Source organism: Lutra lutra, chromosome 3, assembly GCF_902655055.1.
Source record: "Lutra lutra chromosome 3, mLutLut1.2, whole genome shotgun sequence".
NCBI lineage: Eukaryota > Metazoa > Chordata > Mammalia > Carnivora > Mustelidae > Lutra > Lutra lutra.
Window position 1 is genome coordinate 68,002,468 of NC_062280.1, and position 19,063 is coordinate 68,021,530.

Below are 19,063 nucleotides of genomic sequence, written 5' to 3' on the forward strand. Positions count from 1 at the left end.
AGAGCCAGCGAGGACACAACGCTAGAGCTCGATTTTACTCGGGAAAGAGTCGCGGGGTGGTAGCTTTGGGGGAATCGCAAGGAAAGGAATTGAGGCAAAGCCACTGTTCTAGTCTTCCCGAAGATATGGGAGAGGGAGGGGAAGGCGGAGAGAGATGAAGAAGAAGCAGTCAACGAGGCAGAACTCCTCATAGGAATTCTCTTTTCCCTCGTCTTATCCGCACCCTCTATTAAAAAAAAAAAAAACAGAGCACGTTGAGTACGTTCTGGATTACTCATAGGGCCCTTTTTTTTCCGGGCCCCAAAGCGTGATCTGGATTTATAATCGTCCTTTAAAGCTCCAGAGGCGATCAGGCACCTGCAAAGGAGCCCCACCGCTCTGCCGACGAGCTACCCCCGCGAGAGACGGCCTCGTGATTCCCCTGCCGAGCGGTCCCCGCCTCCCCACTCCGCCCCCGCCTCCCCCGAAGCCTACCAGCTGCCTCTGCCCACCGCTCTCTTCTCCTCCCGGCGCTCGCGTGCGGGACCGTGCTGGCGAGGGCCGGGCGGCAGCTGGAGTTGACGCCGGGAAGATTACGCCTGTGGCAGGGCCCGGGCCGAGCGGATCTCTGCGCGCTGCGCAGAGGAGCGGCTGGAGCGCCCGGCTTGCTGTTGCCTATCCCAGGTGGGTAATCGCGCGACTGCCTGGACTTCCCAGTGCCCGGCTTCAGCTGTTCAGCTGGATCCTCCTCTTCACCCGCGGTTTCCTGGCCAAGCCCCACTCCCAGCGACCGCCATCTACCCTCCCTAACAGAACGCGTCCCGCCTGCCCGACTCCCGGCTCTCCCTTGGTGCGCGGCGCAGCGACCCCCGACCTCGCCGCCATCCTACCCCCACCAGCGAAATTCACGCCTGGGGATGCCCAGACGCTGACACCCGAGCTGAAGTTGCGAGAGATTTTCCCCATCCCTTCCCGACTGAGACCGCCTGTCTCACCAGAGGGCTCCTGAGCAGCAGAAGCCAAAGGCGCGACTCCGAGCAGTAACCTGTTACTTCCCCAGAAGCTGCGGTCTACCGTGGCCCGCGTTACAGCAGAAGTGTGCGTGCAGGGCTGGGTGTCGGATCCCAGGGTGCGTGTGAAGGTGGTGGCAAGCAGGTGTTACTCTGCGGGGTCTTAGATCTACCTAGATTGGCCGGCACCTCTGTCCTGGGGCCTTCGGTAGCCATCGCGCCAGCGCCAAGCGCAGTATAGCGGCGTCGCGCACCGATCCTAGTCTGCCGCCTTCCGAGAGCAGAGGCCAAGTTCGTTTCCCCCAGTAATGTTTCCCTTTCTTGCCTCACTCAACCTCTTCGGCTTTGTACAGCGAAAAATCTGGGGACCTCAGAGAGTTGGGTGGAGAGGGAACACAAACCCGGACTGAGCCTCGTCCTAGGCTTCCAGACAGCTCAAATCAGGGTAGGACAAGAGGGAGACAAGGTTCCGACCCGCTGCTTTCTGGCTGTCTAGAGTGCAAGGTGACTGTAGTTCTTCCCCGACCCAATCCGAGAGAGAACGTAAAGATATGGACCCTTTTTTCCTCTCACCTTGTCTCACCAAAGTCCCCGGTCCTCGGAGCAGTTAGCCTCCTTCTTTCCAGGGAATTAACCAGACACAACAACGGGAACCAGACACCGAACCAGACGTGCCCGCCCCGTGCGCACTCCCCCCGCCTGCCCGCCCTCCGGCTGCTGAGAGCCCAATCGGGATTGTCGTGGCTCGGCTGGAAAATCGCGCACTGAGCCTCCCTTGCCCTGCTAGCCCTATCCTCCGCACCCCTGCGTCCTGAACTGGCCTTGGGCTCCCCTAGTCTCTGCGCTGCTCTCCAGGTCACCCCGCTCGGCCGCCAGACTGGAGAGCAGCCCGGGGCTACGTTCCCGGCGCCGGAGTCCCAGAGCTCGCGCGCACGTCTCCTCCTCCCCCCCGCGCACCCCGACTCAGCTTGTTAGGTGCCCTTCCTCTCGCCTCTCTGTCCCAAGCCCAGACTTCTGAGGGGAGCGTCGGTGCCCCCGACCGCTCAGTCGCCTCCCGCGCGGGACCCCGGAAGCTCTCCCCGCACTGCTCTCGCTTCTCTTTGCAGTCTGTTCCTGCGCCCGACTCGCCGAGGACCCCGGACAGCAGAGGCCCCGGGACAACCAAACTGATGGCGTCTTCGACCCCTTCCTCGTCCGCAACCTCCTCGAATGCGGGAGCGGACCCCAATACTACCAACCTGCGCCCCACAAGTAGGTTCTGCCCCCAGTTTCCTATCAAATGGACTGCGGGGGAGATGGGGGCGCTGGGACGTGAGGAGGCTGCGCTGGTGAAAAGGGAAGGGGGAGCGCGGAGACGATGGAGGCTGGAAAGAAATGGGGCCCTGACCTGGGTCTCGGCCAGAGGTCGTTTGACTGACAGAAATGCCAGGCGATTCTGGGGCGCTGGAAAGTGGGAGCCACGCAAGGTTCGAGCAGCGGCGATCCTTGGGGGCTTCGCTTCGGGGGAGGGACGAGAGGGGAGAGTGTTGTTTTTGTTGTGTGTGATTTCTTTGGCTTGTGGGACCACGGGGGTCAGGGCAGAGGGCGGTGTGAGGAGACTGTAGTCTCGGCGGGAATAGAGAGTTTTCTGTCTCTAGCTCTCGTTGAGCCGAGATCTGACCCCCTCCTTTACCCCTGCGCTGTGCTCGAAGTCTATAATCAGCGGAAATTGCGACGTTAATTGCAGCTTTTAGAAAACTCGGGGTCCCTAATTGCTCCAAATTTGCGTCGAGCTATTGACGATTGAGGGAGAAGCCAGGGGCGAGAAAGGTGCATAAAACGGTTTGAGACTGAGCCTCGACATTTCAGACAATTAATTACATCTCAGACAAAAAGAAAAAGAAAAAAGAAAAGAAAGAAAAAGGAGCGGGCAGCAACCTGAGTGGAGAGAGGTTGGGAGCCAGGAATCGACAAGAAGCTTTGCCAGGGCGGGAGGAGAGAGCACCCTTCTCTTTTCTCCAGGGTAGATCTGTCAGCAATTGATAGGTCCTCAAAAGAGAAGAAAAGGGGAACCAGATAAAAAGAGGGAAGAGGACTCTATTCTTCCCCACTCTAGCTCAGTGTGCTCCTCAGCCCATTTCCAGAATCTGTCTTTAATTCAGATTTATTTCCTACCCTTCCTGTAGAAGCCTGGCAATGAAGGAATTATTTTTCTTTTTTTTCAACTTGGATTGAAATTAGTCCCCTCCCCTCAGTCTATCAGCTCCAGTAGTAACGGCCCCAGATTTTCTGTATAAGAGGGGCTTAGGGATGGCAGTGTGGTTAGGAGGGCTTATTGCTATGCTTTTATGGCACTTTCTGTGGACTTGAGAAAATGTCAATTGTTCCCATCAACGAAGATGGGAGAATGTCATCCCACGAGTCCCCTCTCCTTGGCGCTGCCACTGGATCCGCGGTCTGGAGGCCTTGTCTTAAATCCTGAGGTTGCGTTTCAGTTCCCTTTGCAGCTCCCTCTCCCGCCCCCCAGGCGAGCTACAATTAAACACACAACAAAGAGGGGCTCGGGAGAGCAGCCAGCCTTGGTGGCACGCGAGCCGGGCACTGGCTGCCGAGGTGGCCAGATCAGGCCGGGAGGAACGCGAGGCCTGCCCGCCTTTGTCTGTTGCACTGGCCTTGATGGATTTCTTTTCCAGACCTCCCGACATTTCCCGCCCCCTTTTTGCCCCGAGAGGGCAGAGCAACCGCTGGGTTCACCCACCTCAGAGTCCTGCCCCCATACCACCCCATCCAGGTTAACCTTACTTCCCCACGGCAGCGCGCGGTAGAGCACAGACACCTAACCTCTGTTCTGAGAACCAGTGGAGGCGCTGACCTGAGTTCACACATGGCCTGACGTGCTGGGAGGGCACCGAGGCAGAGGTCGAGGACCCTGCCTGGGAAGAGCGTGCAGCACCCGTCCCGAGAACGCCGTCGTCTGCCCCAGCAGCCCAGCTGTAGGCTGGGGACTCTAACCTGTGAGCCCATCCCGGGCTCTTTACTGCTCTTGTCCTCCCTTGCAGACACACCCTCGCCGGCCCAGCGGGCTCCGCTTCTCACCCTTCAAGGTCTCCTGGGCTGTGGCCTTGATCAATCCGCGCAATTTTAATTAGCCTTTTGCTCCAGCAACTCCTTCTCCCTGCCCTACTGTAACCCCCAACTCTGAAAGGCGGTGCATTGGGTCTGAACCCCAATGCCCCAGCTGAGTAACCTTGGAAAGATCGCATAACCTCTCTGAATCTCTCTGTTTTTATTTGTAAAATGAGTCTTAGGTGAACACTATTCTTGTTTCATAGGGTTGTTCTGTGGATTAGCTGAGATGGCGTTTAAGGCGAAAGAACTTTATTGAGTGGAAATAACTCTCTACCCGCCAGTTATTATTACAAGGGTTTTGCTTTCGCACCGATTTCCTGTCTGTGGCAGGAACTCCATCTGTGACACGCTGTCTCGCTAACGTCGGTCTATTTCTTCTCCCCGCTGGGGCTCTCTTGTGCCTCGAGTTTAATGGATGTCACTCTCCTTATCGCGGCCAACATTCGCGGGGAGCTGAAAGCTCGGACCGGGCGGGGTGGGGGATGGGAGGGATTTGGAAGCGCCTTTGCTTTGAGAGATACGAAGGGAATTTCACGCTGGTCCCACCGCACCAGCGCGCGCGGGCCCCACAGGCACCCCCGTGATCCTTCCTGCAAGCCGAATCCCGAGGGCAGGATAGACCCCGAGGAGTCTGAGAGCAGTGTGGTAAAGAAGGAAAATACAACGGCTCCTAGGTCTGCCATTCGGACCCGGAGGAAAAACTACTGATTCCCTTTGCCTTCGCCTGCTCCAGACCCGAGAAGTCCGAGGGAAGGGTTAATGAGGGGCAGGTTGGGGAGAGGGGGTCCGGGATGAGGACCGGAGGCGCAGTATTGTTTCCCAGCTCTGGGTCCGACTGAAGAGCAGCCATGCGAGCCCGATCATCTAGTCAAATACTATTTTTCACCCAATTAATTCCTGAACTCCTCCGCGACCCCATTTCATGCCAGTTTATTTTAAGCTGCCACTCGGCTGGAGACCCGCCAAGAAATTATGAGACGTTTTGGTCCCAGATGCCTCTGTGTTCCCTTTCCGGGCTGCTGTGGTCGCCCTTCGAGGCTGCAGAGTGGAGATCAGGGGACGGGGCGGGCGGATGGGTGCTGGGTAACACGAGCGGCCTGGTCCGGTCTTTGTTACTTGGTCCACTAGGATCTCGCTTCTCCAGCTCCCCCGCCGGGGTTGCTTGGAGGCCTGGGGGCCGCGTGAGTGCTTGGCCTTTCAGAGACACCATTCTATACCTCAAAGTAGGAGCAGGAAGGGAGTGTCATGGGCACTCGAAGGGCACGAATCTGCCCGTCGGCCCACGAATCTGGCTTCTTGCTCCTTTTAGGAAGGAGTTTTTCTCGAGGAGCACTGGCGAAAGACCTGCCTTCTCCTTCCCAGACTACCTTTGCCCTCGAACAGGTCCCCCACGCTCCGAACCTCACTGATCGCACCTCTTTTGCTTTCCAGCGTACGACACCTGGTGCGGCGTGGCCCATGGATGCACCAGAAAGCTGGGGCTCAAGATCTGCGGTGAGTGGAAGGGCCCGCTGGGGTCCAGCAGGGCGGCGCAGCTCTGGGGCTTTGAGGGTTTGGGACAGTGGGGTGCCAGAGGAGGGAGATTCCCGGCTCTTGGGTTTGGCTCTCTAAAGTACCTACAGCCCCGACGCCTGGCGAGACGCCCCTTTACAAGTCTTAACCTCCTCCACCTTCCCTTGACCCGGCTGGAGGATGCATTTTCCGTTGGAGTCCGGGACTACCAGGAGACTGCGGGGCTTCCCCGGTCTAGGCGCGAGAGCGCGAGCATAGCGCCCCCGCGCGGCAGCCCGGCTCTTCTTGCCGGCTTCGGGGCTGATCCTAAGCGTGCGCTCTACCTGCGTGGGGAAGGTCTGGTTAAGACCAGCACTGGTCTGGTTTTCCTGGAGAGCAGGCCTAAGGCATGGTGTCCGCCTGAGGCGCGGGCTGGCACGTCGCTTCCACCCTACACGCCAGCGTGCGTGGCCTCCCCAGCTCGAGAATGTGCCCCGAGATGTCATAACGGATTCAGATTTCCTTCTTTCATTCTTTGCCTGCAGCCCACAGTGGCCTGCCTGGGGGAGGTGCGGCGCGCGGGCCGGAGGGTTTGCGGAGCTTGCCCTTGAAGGAGGAGGAAGGAAAAGGGAGCAGGCGGGGGCGTGGGGCCTCCAGAGGAGGAAGGGGGTGTCGGGCACGATTTGCCGCGGAGAGGAAGACAAATAGATCTGGGAGCTGGAGAGGAAAAAGAACCGTTCTCCGGAGACGCGAGGGTCTGAAATGAAAACGCCCAAGGGATGTCATTTTTTTAAAAGCAAAAAAGGAGATTTGTTCGAAGGGACACAGCTGAGTGGCTCCGGCTGAACAATGAGCGCTTGCTTTCCTTGCTACATTTCACCGTCTAAAATCTCTAGCCTTATCGGGCCAGAAAATACGGACGTCCCCGGGCAGGGGGTGGAGGGGCGGGGGAAGATTAACGAGGGGCTTATTAAAGAGCCATCAGTCAGCGGCTGCTCGCGGGAGATAGCAGCCGAGTCGGCGAGGGGGTCGCCCGCCCCCGCCCCGAGCGCCCCGAGCGCCCCGGCGCGAGCCGGCAGCTCCGCGTTCCCGGTCCTGCTCCTCCAGCTTCCCTGCGTCCGGGGACTCGAGGAAGGCGGCGGCCGGGGCCGGAGCGGACAGGGGGGATTTAGCGTCTCCTGGGAACCAGCCTCCCTTCCGGGCTTTGCCGAGAGGCGCCCTCGGTACGCTTCTAGGGCTCTGTCCCCTTGATCCACGGTGAGGAATCGCTGCTCAGCTCCTCGACGCAGCCATCCCCCGGAGAGAGCCCAGCCCGGCCGCGGGGCGGCCCCGGGTTTGGCCTTTTCCCGGGCACGCGAGGCCCGCGGGGCTAGGCCGGGGCCGCGGCGGCGTTTGCCCGAAGCTGGCGGCGGCTGAGCTTTGTTCTATAAATAGCCCCCTCCCCCAGCCGCCATTCCCGGCTTAATGGCCCGTTCCTCGCCCGGTCCCTTCGGCAGCCACGGCGCTCGGCTTCTGCAGCCGTCATTGTCATGCGGGCGGGCAGGCAGAACTGAGCGAGCCCAAGGCGCCCGCCGCGATCGCCGGCGGGGTGGGGGAGACTTGGGGTGAGGGCTGCCTTCCCCGCGGTGCTGGGCCTGCCTGGCGGGCAACCTTCGTCCGCCCCGCACTCCCTGCGCCCCGCCTCGTGCCGTGGGCCGTGTCCGCGAGGCCCCCTTCCGAGTTAGGGGAAGAAAAGATCTACTGCTCCCTCTGAAAACACTCCCTAAATGCCCCCAAAGGGTAAACGGGCAAGAAAGAGTTGAACTTCGTTGGGTCTGGAAAGAGGGGTCCCCGAGTTTGCATTAATTTATTATGAAGGGGAGCTCTTGAACATGTGGGGGCTGCCATCCTCAGAGTTTCTTCCCTGTTCCGTAAACACCGCCTTCCCCCCACTCCCCAATTTCAGCGGTTTCAAGAAAGCTTCGACCCGTTTGACCGAGGGAAGGGCTGGTAGTCTGTTGAGAGGGAAATTGCCTTCCACTAAAATGCAAGATTTGGGGGCCACGGGTTCGGAAGCTTCACATTAGGGTCGACTCTGAAAGGAAACAAAAACACCAGACGGATTTACTTTCCACCCTGGACCTTGGGGGAACTCTGGCTTTCCAAAGTGCAGTCTTTGGTTTAGACCTGAATCCACGGGCAGCCCCCCACCTCCACACATGGACATCCCAACTCCGTTCATCCCAGACATTCAGGAGCTGGATGATGCCTTCTCCACACTCTCCAGGTTGGTTTGAGCTTTCACATTAAGACAGCAATGGAATTAATTGTCTTCTTCTCACCTCCAAATCCATTGCCCTGGTGACCCCCATAAACACCTTAGGTGCCTTGCCACGATTCAATTCCCAGCCCCTCTCCTACCTCCCTTTTCTGGAAGCCAGGGAAGAAAAGCTACAAAGAAGGTTCTGGGTCTCACCAGTGGTACTCTTTGCTTGGGAGGCAGAATCCCCTGGGAAAATAATCAGGTAGAAAAAACCCAGGGTAGAAAAAACCCAGGGTTTGCAAAGAGGTAGAGTGGGGTAGCTACAAGCATGGTGCCTGACTTAAATAGAAGGAGATGCAGGGGCCCTGGGTTCTGCTAACTTCCCAGTGTCACTTATACATGCAGAGGTCCCAAACTGGCTGCCAGCCACAGCCTATGAGCTGTTTTACTTAGCCCATGCAGTGTGTATGTGCGTGTGTGTGTGCGTGCGTGTGTGTGTGTGTGTGTGTGTGTGTTTAATGATGTGTCAGTTGCGGTATAACTTTCAAACAGAGAAAGACTTCAAATATTCTGTATTTCTGGCTTCTCTTGAAATAAGAAGTTGGGGTGGGTATGGGGGAGATCTGGCAAGGTATTTTCAGCACATAAAAATCAGAAAAAAAAAGTTCCTTCCTCTAGGAAGATGCAATTCCATTCTACTTCTTGCTGAGCAAGAGCAGGGGTGATGAGCTTCAGCCCCCACCTCCCCCCTTGGCCATGTGCCCCTCTGCCACAAACAGCTCATAGACCTGCTCAAGAGAAGTGCTCCTGAGTTCCCTACACTCCTCCCCACTCACTGGGACCCCAGGCCTTTGAGTTTGGGAGCAGGGGTGAGGAACCAGCCTCAGGATATCCCCTCTGCCCAGAGAAGCAGTCATGACAGGGTTTACCTCCTGTTCTCCCCTTAAAGCTAGCTGGGGTGTGACAAGCTGACCAACGTCAGGTGCAGCTTTGGCTTCCCTCTGCTTTTCCTTTCGCCTCTTGGGAAAGGTTGAGTTATGCTCAACATATGCTGGGTTACCAGTCACTCGTTGTTGAAACTAGGTCCTCACAGGTGGCATGCAGAGTAGGAGAAAATACAGTCTGCTTCAGTCTCAGAGACCCATGCTTCCAGGACCCCTGGCTAGCCAGGGAAGTTGTTCAAAGCACGGACTTCAATGTCATCCAGCACCTGGTCATCCTTGGAGAAGCATACGTTTCTTTCCAGAGTCTCTCAGAGCCTGGAGAGAACGTGGTCATTTACCTTTTCTTGAGGGGTCCGATATTTTAGAAAACAAATACCTTCCAAGATATGGTTATTCTGATAATAATATGCATTAAGTGTTTATATTAGCAAATTAATGGTTTTGAACACAATTTATAATGCAACGTAAGTATGCTTTTCAAAAGGCAAATATAGGATTTATAGGAAATACAGATTCCTAGTGCACCCCAAGCAGTGTGGTCCAGGGATGAAATGCAGATTTAAAGTTGGGTCATAATTGTTATCTCTCAATCCTATCAGGACACCTCTGGGACTGCCTGTGTCAGACTGGAAGCTAATATCCAAAGTCAGGTCATTGCCGCTGCCCAAAGGAAAGGCATTCTAAAGGGTTTCACGCTAGAGACTCAAGGCTTTCCCAAGGAATGAGACAGAGCCAACCAGAGGTCAGACACCTGAAGAGTAGGAGTTCAGCGGGCAGGACCCCACCTCCATTAGGCCCCATGGATTTGGTCTTTTCAGCCTGGCAAGTTCCATAGCTCACTGTTCCAGGTGCCAGGGAGCAGTCCTGGAATTCAGGAGCCGAATGCTCCTACAGGCCTCTGGCAAATGAGGGCTGGCTCCTGGTTTGGGACTCTGGGGTTTGTATGGGGAATTCAGAAAGCAGGGGGAAAGGTGAGGGCCAGGATTCAAGCCCCCACCTTTACCGCCAAGTGTAGAGACTCTATTACAGTGTCTGACCCCCTCCCGCTGTCCTTGGGGACTTCATCAATAAGTTTACAAGGTGCTGGGAACAATAAAAGGCCTGGTGCCTCTACCTTTCTTCCTTCCAAAAATAGACCCTGCTCCTGTGCGTGGGAGGAGTCCAATCACTGCAGCCTTCCCCTGCATCCCTCCTTCCTCCACCCCTTGCCGCTGAATTGCAGTCCTGGGGAAGTAAAGCTGAATTCCCCAGATTAACTTGCCTCTCCTTGAACCTCCTGGGACTTTCCTCCAAGCCTGTCTTGTGATGTGCATGACTCCCCAAGGATCTTGGTATCTACAAAGATAGCTTTGGGGTCACTAAGAAGCTTAGAACTTTCTTCTTCTTTTCAGTGTGTTGCATTTTGGGCTAAGCTTGAGGCATAATTGGAAGAGATGCTGAGGGAAGGAGTTGGTCAGCAGGTCCTGAGCCCAGACGGAATGGATGTAGGTACTAGAGGAAGGAGTGTGCTCCTCGTTGGCAGAGTCTCCAGCTTTTTTGCCTCAACCTGCTTCTCTGTTTGCCACCAGTGGTGTTTGTGTTGCTCACCTAAGGCAGGAGAGATTTCTACTCCTTCTGAGGGGCAGAGGTGAGGTGCTTTGTACCCCACCCTGGGCTCCAAGTTCAGCTCTGTGGGGTTCTGGGAGGCTTTCTGGCTTTGTTACAACACTGGTTCCCATCTGCCGAACTGTTAAGTTCCTGGAGGGTAGAAGATCTGTCTCATTTATCTTCATCTGTCCCCTGTCCTAGATGTTTAGTAAAGTGCTTTTCCACACTAGGTGCTCAGTAAGTATTTCTAGGATGAAATGTCATCACACATGAGGTTGTAGGCTTCCTTGTCTCTTTCCCCAATACCTTTATTCAAGGAGAGGGGGGTGGTATGGAGACAACTTCACTTCAGGCATGGGTCAGAAAAATCACACTTATATTCAACCCCATGAGTGTTACCTGGTACCCGAGTAAAGCATCTTCCCTAACCCCCAGTGCTGGTCCTCACAGCCTCCTCCCTCTGCTGGTCCTCACCCCCTCCTTCCTCAGGCTGCACAGCCCATAAACCCAGTGCCAGCAGCATCCTCTCCAATTGTGTCCTTCCCCTCAAAGCCCCATCCTGGAGCTGGTTACTGGAGTGGAAGCTGTCCAATTGACTTAATTCTGAGTTCAGAGTCATGGTCAGAGAGGGGAATGGGCTTTGCTTACTGTTTTTCTCTCTTGCATGACTGGGTCTGTGCCACTGATGACACTTGGCACTGCCCCTTCCCCGCCTGAAGGCCAGCAGTGCCCAAGCCCTTATGTATAAAATGCAGACACTCAGCTTCTTCTCAGGAAGCAAGAACGCTGCTTGAACAGTGGGCCTGGCCTGGCAGCTGACCCTCCGAGGCTGGGAATTCAGTGCATTCTCTCTGACCTAGCTTCTTGTGCTCTAGGCTTCTTGCAAAGGACCAATAGCTTGGAAGAGAAGAGCCGGCTTGTGAGCGCCTTCAAGGAGAGGCAGTCCTCCAAGAACCTGCTTTCCTGTGAAAACAGTGACAGGGATGGCCGTTTCCGGCGCACGGAGACCGACTTCTCCAACCTGTTTGCTCGAGGTAGTCCCCACCTCCTACTTTCCCCACCCGCCTAATTTCCCCCCACCCCCCAACCTTCCTCTGTCCTGTCCAGTACTATCCAGTAGGTTTCTTGTCTGGGCTTCTTGATTTTTTCCTGAAATTTACTTCTTTGACCAAAACTATCATGACTCCTTCTGAACTGTCATGAAACTGTTTTTCTAGTATTTAAATATAATATCCTCCTTCCTTCCATATGACCCAGGACTTCATCATTTTGGAAGCTGGATGAGGGCAGTTGGTAAAAACAGTCAACTCGGGACACTTGCAGGGACAAATATGGTTTCATAGACTCTCAGAATCCGAAGGAATCTCACATATAAGGAAAATCCAGTGATTCCCATAATAGCATTTATCTTCCAAGGTCAGCAACAATGACAAAATCACTCTGGGGGAAGCTGTGTGCCTGGGCCCAATGACCAAGGGTTGTTCTGAAACTCGTTTTCCTTTTGGAGATCTTTCATTATTACTGCTGTCCCCATAAGTCTGATCTGAGGAGGAGAGCTTTCTTTCCTCATCTCTCCTGAACAGCTTGAAAATAAATCCCTTTTGCCCCCTTCCATTAACTCCCTATAGGCCAGGCCCAAACAGTCAGTCAGACTTCATTAATCCTCAGAGATAATCCAGGGAAGCTACACAGAGCATCATGTAAAGCCAATCTCCTCTTGAGTTAGGGCCGAAAACTTCTGTCGTGCCCCCTCTGGTTTTCCTCCCTGGTTAACCCAGCCTGACTATGTCTACCAGAGGCTGGAACCCAAAATCACCCATGGACATCCCAAAGCCCAAGCCCAAAGGATAAGGTCGAGAGAGAGAGAGAGATGTGGGAGTTCCCTCTCCCACCTTTCTGAGGCCCACCTTTGAGCTCTTAATTTCTAAGGACACTACAGAGAACCACTCTGCAAGGGGTATCTCAGCCTCTACCATCAACAATCAAGTGTATTATAATGGTCAACCAGAAGGCCAGTGCATGAATCAGATGTAGTGAGACACACCTGGCTGCAGGGGAGCAGGGCAGAGGCCTCCATTACACTCCTGACAGGTGCCCAGTCATTCTGAAGTGGACAAAAGCTGTGACTGGCTGCTCATGGCTTCTCAAAGCTCTCCATTTATGAGCCCCCTAACTACCAGAAAGTCTGTCAACCTTCAGAAAGTGTATGCAAAACCTCTGTGTGCCTGCCATGTGTGTATTTTTCTGGGGAGATGGTACATCAGATTACCGATGTGTACACATAACCTGGAGTAAATTAAGTCTGTGGAGATACCGTGCCTGGTATTTGGGATTTCTGGGCTGATGATCTAGACGGGAACCAGGTGATAACCACTTGTTGGCTCCCCCCACCTCCCCACTCAGATCTGCTTCCGGCTAAGAATGGGGAGGAGCAAACTGTGCAGTTCCTACTGGAAGTGGTAGACATACTCCTCAACTATGTCCGTAAGACATTCGACCGGTCCACCAAGGTGCTGGACTTCCATCACCCACACCAGCTGCTGGAAGGCATGGAGGGCTTCAACTTAGAGCTGTCGGACCACCCCGAGTCCCTGGAGCAGATCTTGGTTGACTGCAGAGACACCCTGAAGTATGGGGTCCGTACAGGTAAGGGTGAGAGCCAGAGGGACATGTGGGAGGAGCCTTGCCCTCCATCACATCCTTGCCGGTCAACTAGGGGAAACCCGTGCGGAAGGTGAAACTCCAATGGCAGTGAGGGAAGGTAGCAGTGAGTTCAGTAACCACAGAACAACCTTGGGCAGTGTCCGGGGATGGAGGGTCTAACCTGGGCAAGAGCTCATCTTCATTTTTTGTTGTAAACATACATTTAAAGATACAAACACCCGAGGCTGTGTCAAGTTCTGTATAAAGGTTTTCATTCTTTGGATTTATTCACAACCTAAAAAGAGCAGAATGACCTGCCCCCTATTTCTTTTCTCTCCTCTGTTTCATGCCTGTTTCATTCTGATAAATCCTACACTTGCCTGTCCCTAACACTGGGGAGGATTGGGCCCAGTGCCTTCCCTTTCTATGTTAGTTTTCTAGGGCTGCTGCCACAAATGACCACACACTGGGGGACTCAAAACAACAGAAATGTATTCTCTCACGGTTCTGGAGGCTGGAATTTTGAAATTTAGGTGCGCCTGGCCATACTATCTCTGAAGAATCTTGGGGAAGGTCTGTCCTTGCCTGTCTCTGCGTCTGGTGGTTGAAGTCATTCCTTGGCTTGCACATGCATCACTCTAATCCCTGCCTTCACCTTCCCTTGGCATCCTGTGATTATGTCCAAAGTTTTCTCTTCCCATGAGTACACCAATCTTTGGATTAGGCCTGCTGCATTCAGTTATGGCCTCACCCTAACTTGAGGACATCAGCAAAGGCCCTCTTTACAAATAAGATCACACTCACAGGAATCGAGGGACACAGTGCAACCCACAGCACCTTCTGCTGGCTAGGCAAAAGCGTCCCATACGCATACACCATTTGCATCCTACTCCAGTTTCTGGAGTTCAGACTCTCCGAGTCATATCTTTAACAGGGGGCCCTTGAGGAAGCCCTCTTGCCTCCTTTTCATGTTACAGGAACCCTCTCTGATCAGTGGTCTTGGCCAAAGTGCTTACTTCCCAGGTGCCTCAGGTGAAGTGGCTCAGGTTCGAGGACTTTTTGGATCTCTATCCGGCTATTTCTAAGCCTAGGAGGGAAACAATGCTTTCTTCTCGCACTGTCTTTCCCCAGAAGCAGCCTGGCTTCCCCAAGCCCTTGGGCACACAGTGCTGCAGGAACTGGCAGGGCTTGGTCAAGTTGCCCCCACAGGGGAGCCCCTGGTAGCCCCTCATTCTTTTTTCTTCTTTCTCTCTCCCTCTCCTCTGTGATCCCTTTCACGTGAAGACAGATTGAAGGCTGAGACTAGGGAGCTTGGTGGTGACAGAGCTGGGTAAGACTCTCAGGTGTCAAATACAAAGTGTTGTAATGAAATAATGAGGCCGGTCAAAGAGGCATTTTTTTTTTAAAGATTTTATTTATTTATTTGACAGAGAGAGATCACAAGTAGACAGAGAGGCAGGCAGAGAGAGAGAGAGAGAGAGGGAAGCAGGCTCCCTGCCGAGCAGAGAGCCCGACGCGGGACTCGATCCCAGGACCCTGAGATCATGACCTGAGCCAAAGGCAGCAGCTTAACCCACTGAGCCACCCAGGCGCCCCAAAGAGGCATTTTTAAATAAGGAATCCCAGACTGCTTATGAGGTCTGCCAAGGCCATGGAAATAAGTGTAGCTTCCTCGATTAACTGCAGAATGGACAAGGCTTAATTATGTTATAAGGTCTGTGTTTGATTTTTAAAGAAAAGCACGCGCATCGATTTAGTTACGGCTCACCTTGGCCTGAGGGCTAACCTATTCTTGATGGAGATCAAGTAGTATTACACAGCTAGATCAAAGAAGGGTCCCTATTCTCCCTGGATGTCTTAGCTGGGCTTGCTTGAGTCCAGTGGCTTTTGTTTTGTTTTGTCAGGCCTCTCTGTGTGCACTTTCTCAGAGAGATGAGACCATGTACTTGGATCATTAAAGCTCAGAACAGTGTTGTCTTTCAAAGAAAAACATGTGGGTTTGTCATAGCTAGTAGCTCCTATTGCCTACAAAACGGAAGCATCACATGGTCATAGGAGCATGGGTCCTGCGTGGGACTCCACTTAGATAGTTAGCCTGCAGCCAATCATCCCTGCCCTTCAGCATGGCTTCTGGGAGCAGGTACTTCCATTCACAGAGTTCATGACCTCCCAGGCCCTGTGAAACCTTCTGCTGCATCTCAGGGCGTTGACCCCAGGAGGGCAGACTCTTGCAGCCACAGGAGAACACACCTCCTGGTTGCGGAGCCGGAATTTAGATGTAGATCAGGGCAATCAGGTAAACCCCACAGGGAGCTACATAAAGTGGAAGGTAGATTGTTTTGTTTTGTTTTGTTTTTTAAAGGATATTACTACTCAGCCAAAATAATGAATTGGGCTTTAATAGTGAAAACATACTGAGCAGGGCACAATTTGTGAAGAGAGGATGATGGTATTTGGAAATTTCTTTACAAAGTAATAAAATATTTCCAAACAAAGGAACCAGAATTGTATAGGTTCTTCATGACCTGACACAGACATTGGTCAGCCCTCCATCACGGTAGCTGTACAAACTTCCTTAGTTTTTCTTCTTTTTCACTTTTTTTTAATGGAAAAATTTAAACTTGTACAGAAGTAGAATAGTATAATGAACCCTATGGAACCAACACTCAGCTTCAACTCTTATTAGCTCCCGACAAATTTGTTTCACTTCGACCCCTCCCCCTCTTCTCTACTATGTGGAAGCAAATCTCAGATATACTATTTCATCCATAAATATTCTTCATTCTCAAAAACTCTTTTTTAGAGGGGGCCAGGGGCAGAGGCAGAGGGAGACAGAGGATCTCAAGCAGACTCCCCACTGAGTGTGGAGCTCGCCGCAGGCTCAATCTCATGACTCTGAGATCATGATCTGAGCTGAAATCAAGAGTTGAGCCACCCAGATCCCTCCTCAAGAACTCTTTAAAAAATAAATAACCACTTGGGGCACCTGGATGGCTTAGTCAGTCAGTCAGCTCTTGGCTTCGGCTCAGATCATGATCTCAGGGTCATGAGATCGAGCCTGGGGCAGGCTCAGCACTCAGTGGGGAATCTGCTTGAGATTCTCTCTCTCTTTCTGCCTCTGCCCCTTCCCCCACCACTCATGCATGTGCTCTCTCTCTCAAATAAAAAATATATCTTTAAAAATAAATAAATAACCACAATATCATTGTTAGATCAAAAAAATCCAAAATTTACTGTTCCTTAATATCAAATATCCAGTCGGTGCTCAAATTCCCAATGGTCTCATGAATGTTACAATTCATCTGAGTCAGGATCCAAGCAAGTTTTCCTCATTTAATTGCTTAGTATCTCTTCACAGATTTCCCCTCCATTTTTTTCCTTGAAGTTTATTTGTTGAAAAAGTTAACTTTGAATGGTAACACTTTCTCTCCCTACCTGACTTACTAGCACATCTATCATCTGTTATTTCATCGAATATAGCAAACTGAAATTTAAATTTAAAAGAGGTCATTTTGTTACTTGATAGAAATTCTGGTATAAGATTTTGGGGGCATAATGCTGTAGTCGTAAGATAAAAGCAAGGTTTTAGACAACTTCGTTTCCTTTATGTATTCAATGGACAAAGAGATACTGTTTCGTGTTTATTTGAGGGCATTTTTGTCTGTCTGTCTGTCTTTGTCCATCTTTTGTCTCTGCCATATTGAGTGGCTTTGATACATTGTCAAATAGTGTGATTCCTTTTATTTATGATAAATATATATATATGTATATATATATTTGGTCTTGTCTTGAGATGTTTATTGTTAAGGGGCGCCTGGGTGGCTCAGTCAGTTGAACGTCTGCCTTCGGCTCAGGTCATGATCCCAGGGTCCTGGGATTGAGTCCCACATTGGGCTCTTGCTCACCAGGGAGCCTGCTTCTCCCTCTCCTCCCCGCTTGTGCTCTCTTTGGCTCTCTCTGTCTCTATCTCTGTCTATCTCAAATAAATAAATTAAATCTTCTAAAAATATATTTATTGTTAAAATTTTTCAAAAGGATATTGTGTATTTTTTAACAGACAGCAACAAAATTTGTCATGTTGGAGGAGATCTAATAGATTCTGTTGGCACTGAGCAAAGAAGAATAAAGGGAACTAGTCTAAGCTCTTGAGAGTCATCTGCACGAATGTCTGGAATCTGGGCCCATAATTACACTAATCTTACTGTTTATGCTTCTTTCACTTTTTTCCCTGAAGATCAGTATTATGTTTTGAGTACTCTTGAGATATGGTGATTAGTATATTCTGATATAAGAAGTCGTAGTCTGGATGTTCTAAATGAGTCTCCATTACGTATGAGGAAGAGCAGACATTTTCAGAGCGCAGGCTCAGTCCAGGACCAGTCAAACAGCAGCTCTCGGACAGTCATTTCAGAGGCAAAAGCAATTTCTACTGGAAACAGAGCAGTCAGCATATCTCTCTAACACCAGTTCTCTGTCACACACCCCTAGATAATCTATTGCATTGACACCTTTGTGACAGCCTAGCCAAGCCTGCTGATGTGGGATCGAGTTTTCCTGTGAACGCCAAGTTGGCCAAAACTTTGCTGAGAACAAAGCCCATTAAAGCATACTCTGTGTTGCAAAGGCTTTTAGAGTTATAAAGTAGTAACAATTATTTTACCAACAACTTGACGTGTAAAGGAGACTATATTTGCCTCTATTTCACAGAGGAAGTGCCGGGTCATCTCAGCAATAAATTTAGTTTAATGGTCACCTGACTGTAGGGGCAAAAGACGCCAATGCTTGACATCATATTTGAGTGACACGGAGATTCAGAGATGGCATGCCCCCAGCATCAGCAATAGTCTGGCACTTTCCACAGGCTTGGTTTGGTCCACAGAGCCACAGGCCCTCTCTGAGGCCTGCAGGCTCTCCTCCATCAGTTAATGTTGACCTACTTGATCTTGAATCCTTGAAATGTTAAATTACAAGTTGAAATATTTATAGATAAAACTTGGAACACCACATCCCTGATTTGTAATTTCAAAAATTATTATGACAGAGAAGTTCATCTGAAAATCAACAAATTAGATACCGGAAAGATTATTAGTGTCATGACGTAGGATTTTTTTTTTTAACTTAAAAAACATTCTGCTTCAGAAGCATAAGTTGGGGACCCTCAGTAATGCTAAAGGTTAGTATAGCATGGGTCAACCTGCCCTTCATTCCGTTAGACTCTTGGGATGGAGGCACGATCTATATGGCCAGACTTTTGCTTTGGAGACAGCTTGAAAAATTTGGGTTTGCCTTGATGCTTGCCTCTTATTCATCTCCCCAGGTCATCCTCGATTTTTCAACCAGCTCTCCACTGGATTGGATATCATTGGTTTAGCTGGTGAATGGCTGACATCAACTGCTAATACCAATATGTAAGTTCCACATATTATCTTCATATAAGCAACCTGATATGTGATTATGGCTTGTTGCTTTAAAAGTCCATTTCCAATGGTTCTATAATAATTTTATTACAATTGTCTTAGTCCTCTTTTCTCTTAAAATCTTTCAGTTTATCACAGTTCTGATTTAATAGTAAACACTTAATAAGCTATTTTCAATGAATAATGCAATTTAATAAGAGCACAGTTGTAAGAAAGAATAATTCTAGCTTTCAGAATTTAGTGTGAAATTTCATGTTAAAAGAAAAACAAGGCTGAGACAAAGTGAAAGTTGTGTAAAGCTTTATTCACTGCCAAGCATTAGAAGTCAGACTGACCAGCCAGGGCCACCTCCGAAGACAGCGTCTCTTAATGATGGATCTTAAAGAGGTCACGATTTGGAATATGATCTTGGTCTGTTTTCCTTCTAAGCACATTTGTCCTCATCATTTAGGGCGTATTTCCTTTACAGTTAAAGCTGCCAGAGAGCCACAAACTAATTTGATCAACCTATTGCTTACCTAAAAATTCTAAAACAAAATTCAGCTGGTAGTGATATATACTCCTTTCAAGGGAACTCATTGTTTTTCTGAATTTAAAATTTTTTCCATACTTGTTTGAGTCAGCAAAGCCTTCATTTGTTTC

The 19,063-nt window shown here is 51.2% G+C and overlaps 1 protein-coding gene across 1 annotated transcript in view; it reads left to right on the top strand.

Annotated features, from left to right (window-relative positions):
- The first annotated feature begins 351 nt into the window (after positions 1-351).
- GAD1 (glutamate decarboxylase 1) overlaps positions 352-19,063 on the top strand; it is a 40,651-nt gene continuing 21,939 nt past the window's right edge. Inside the window, exons 1-6 of the mRNA XM_047722681.1 lie at positions 352-663; positions 2,096-2,240; positions 5,529-5,591; positions 11,237-11,395; positions 12,765-13,007; positions 18,322-18,412. Coding sequence (XP_047578637.1) covers positions 2,159-2,240; positions 5,529-5,591; positions 11,237-11,395; positions 12,765-13,007; positions 18,322-18,412 — 638 coding nt within the window. The 5' untranslated portion in view covers positions 352-663; positions 2,096-2,158. The remainder of the gene's footprint in view (positions 664-2,095; positions 2,241-5,528; positions 5,592-11,236; positions 11,396-12,764; positions 13,008-18,321; positions 18,413-19,063) is intronic.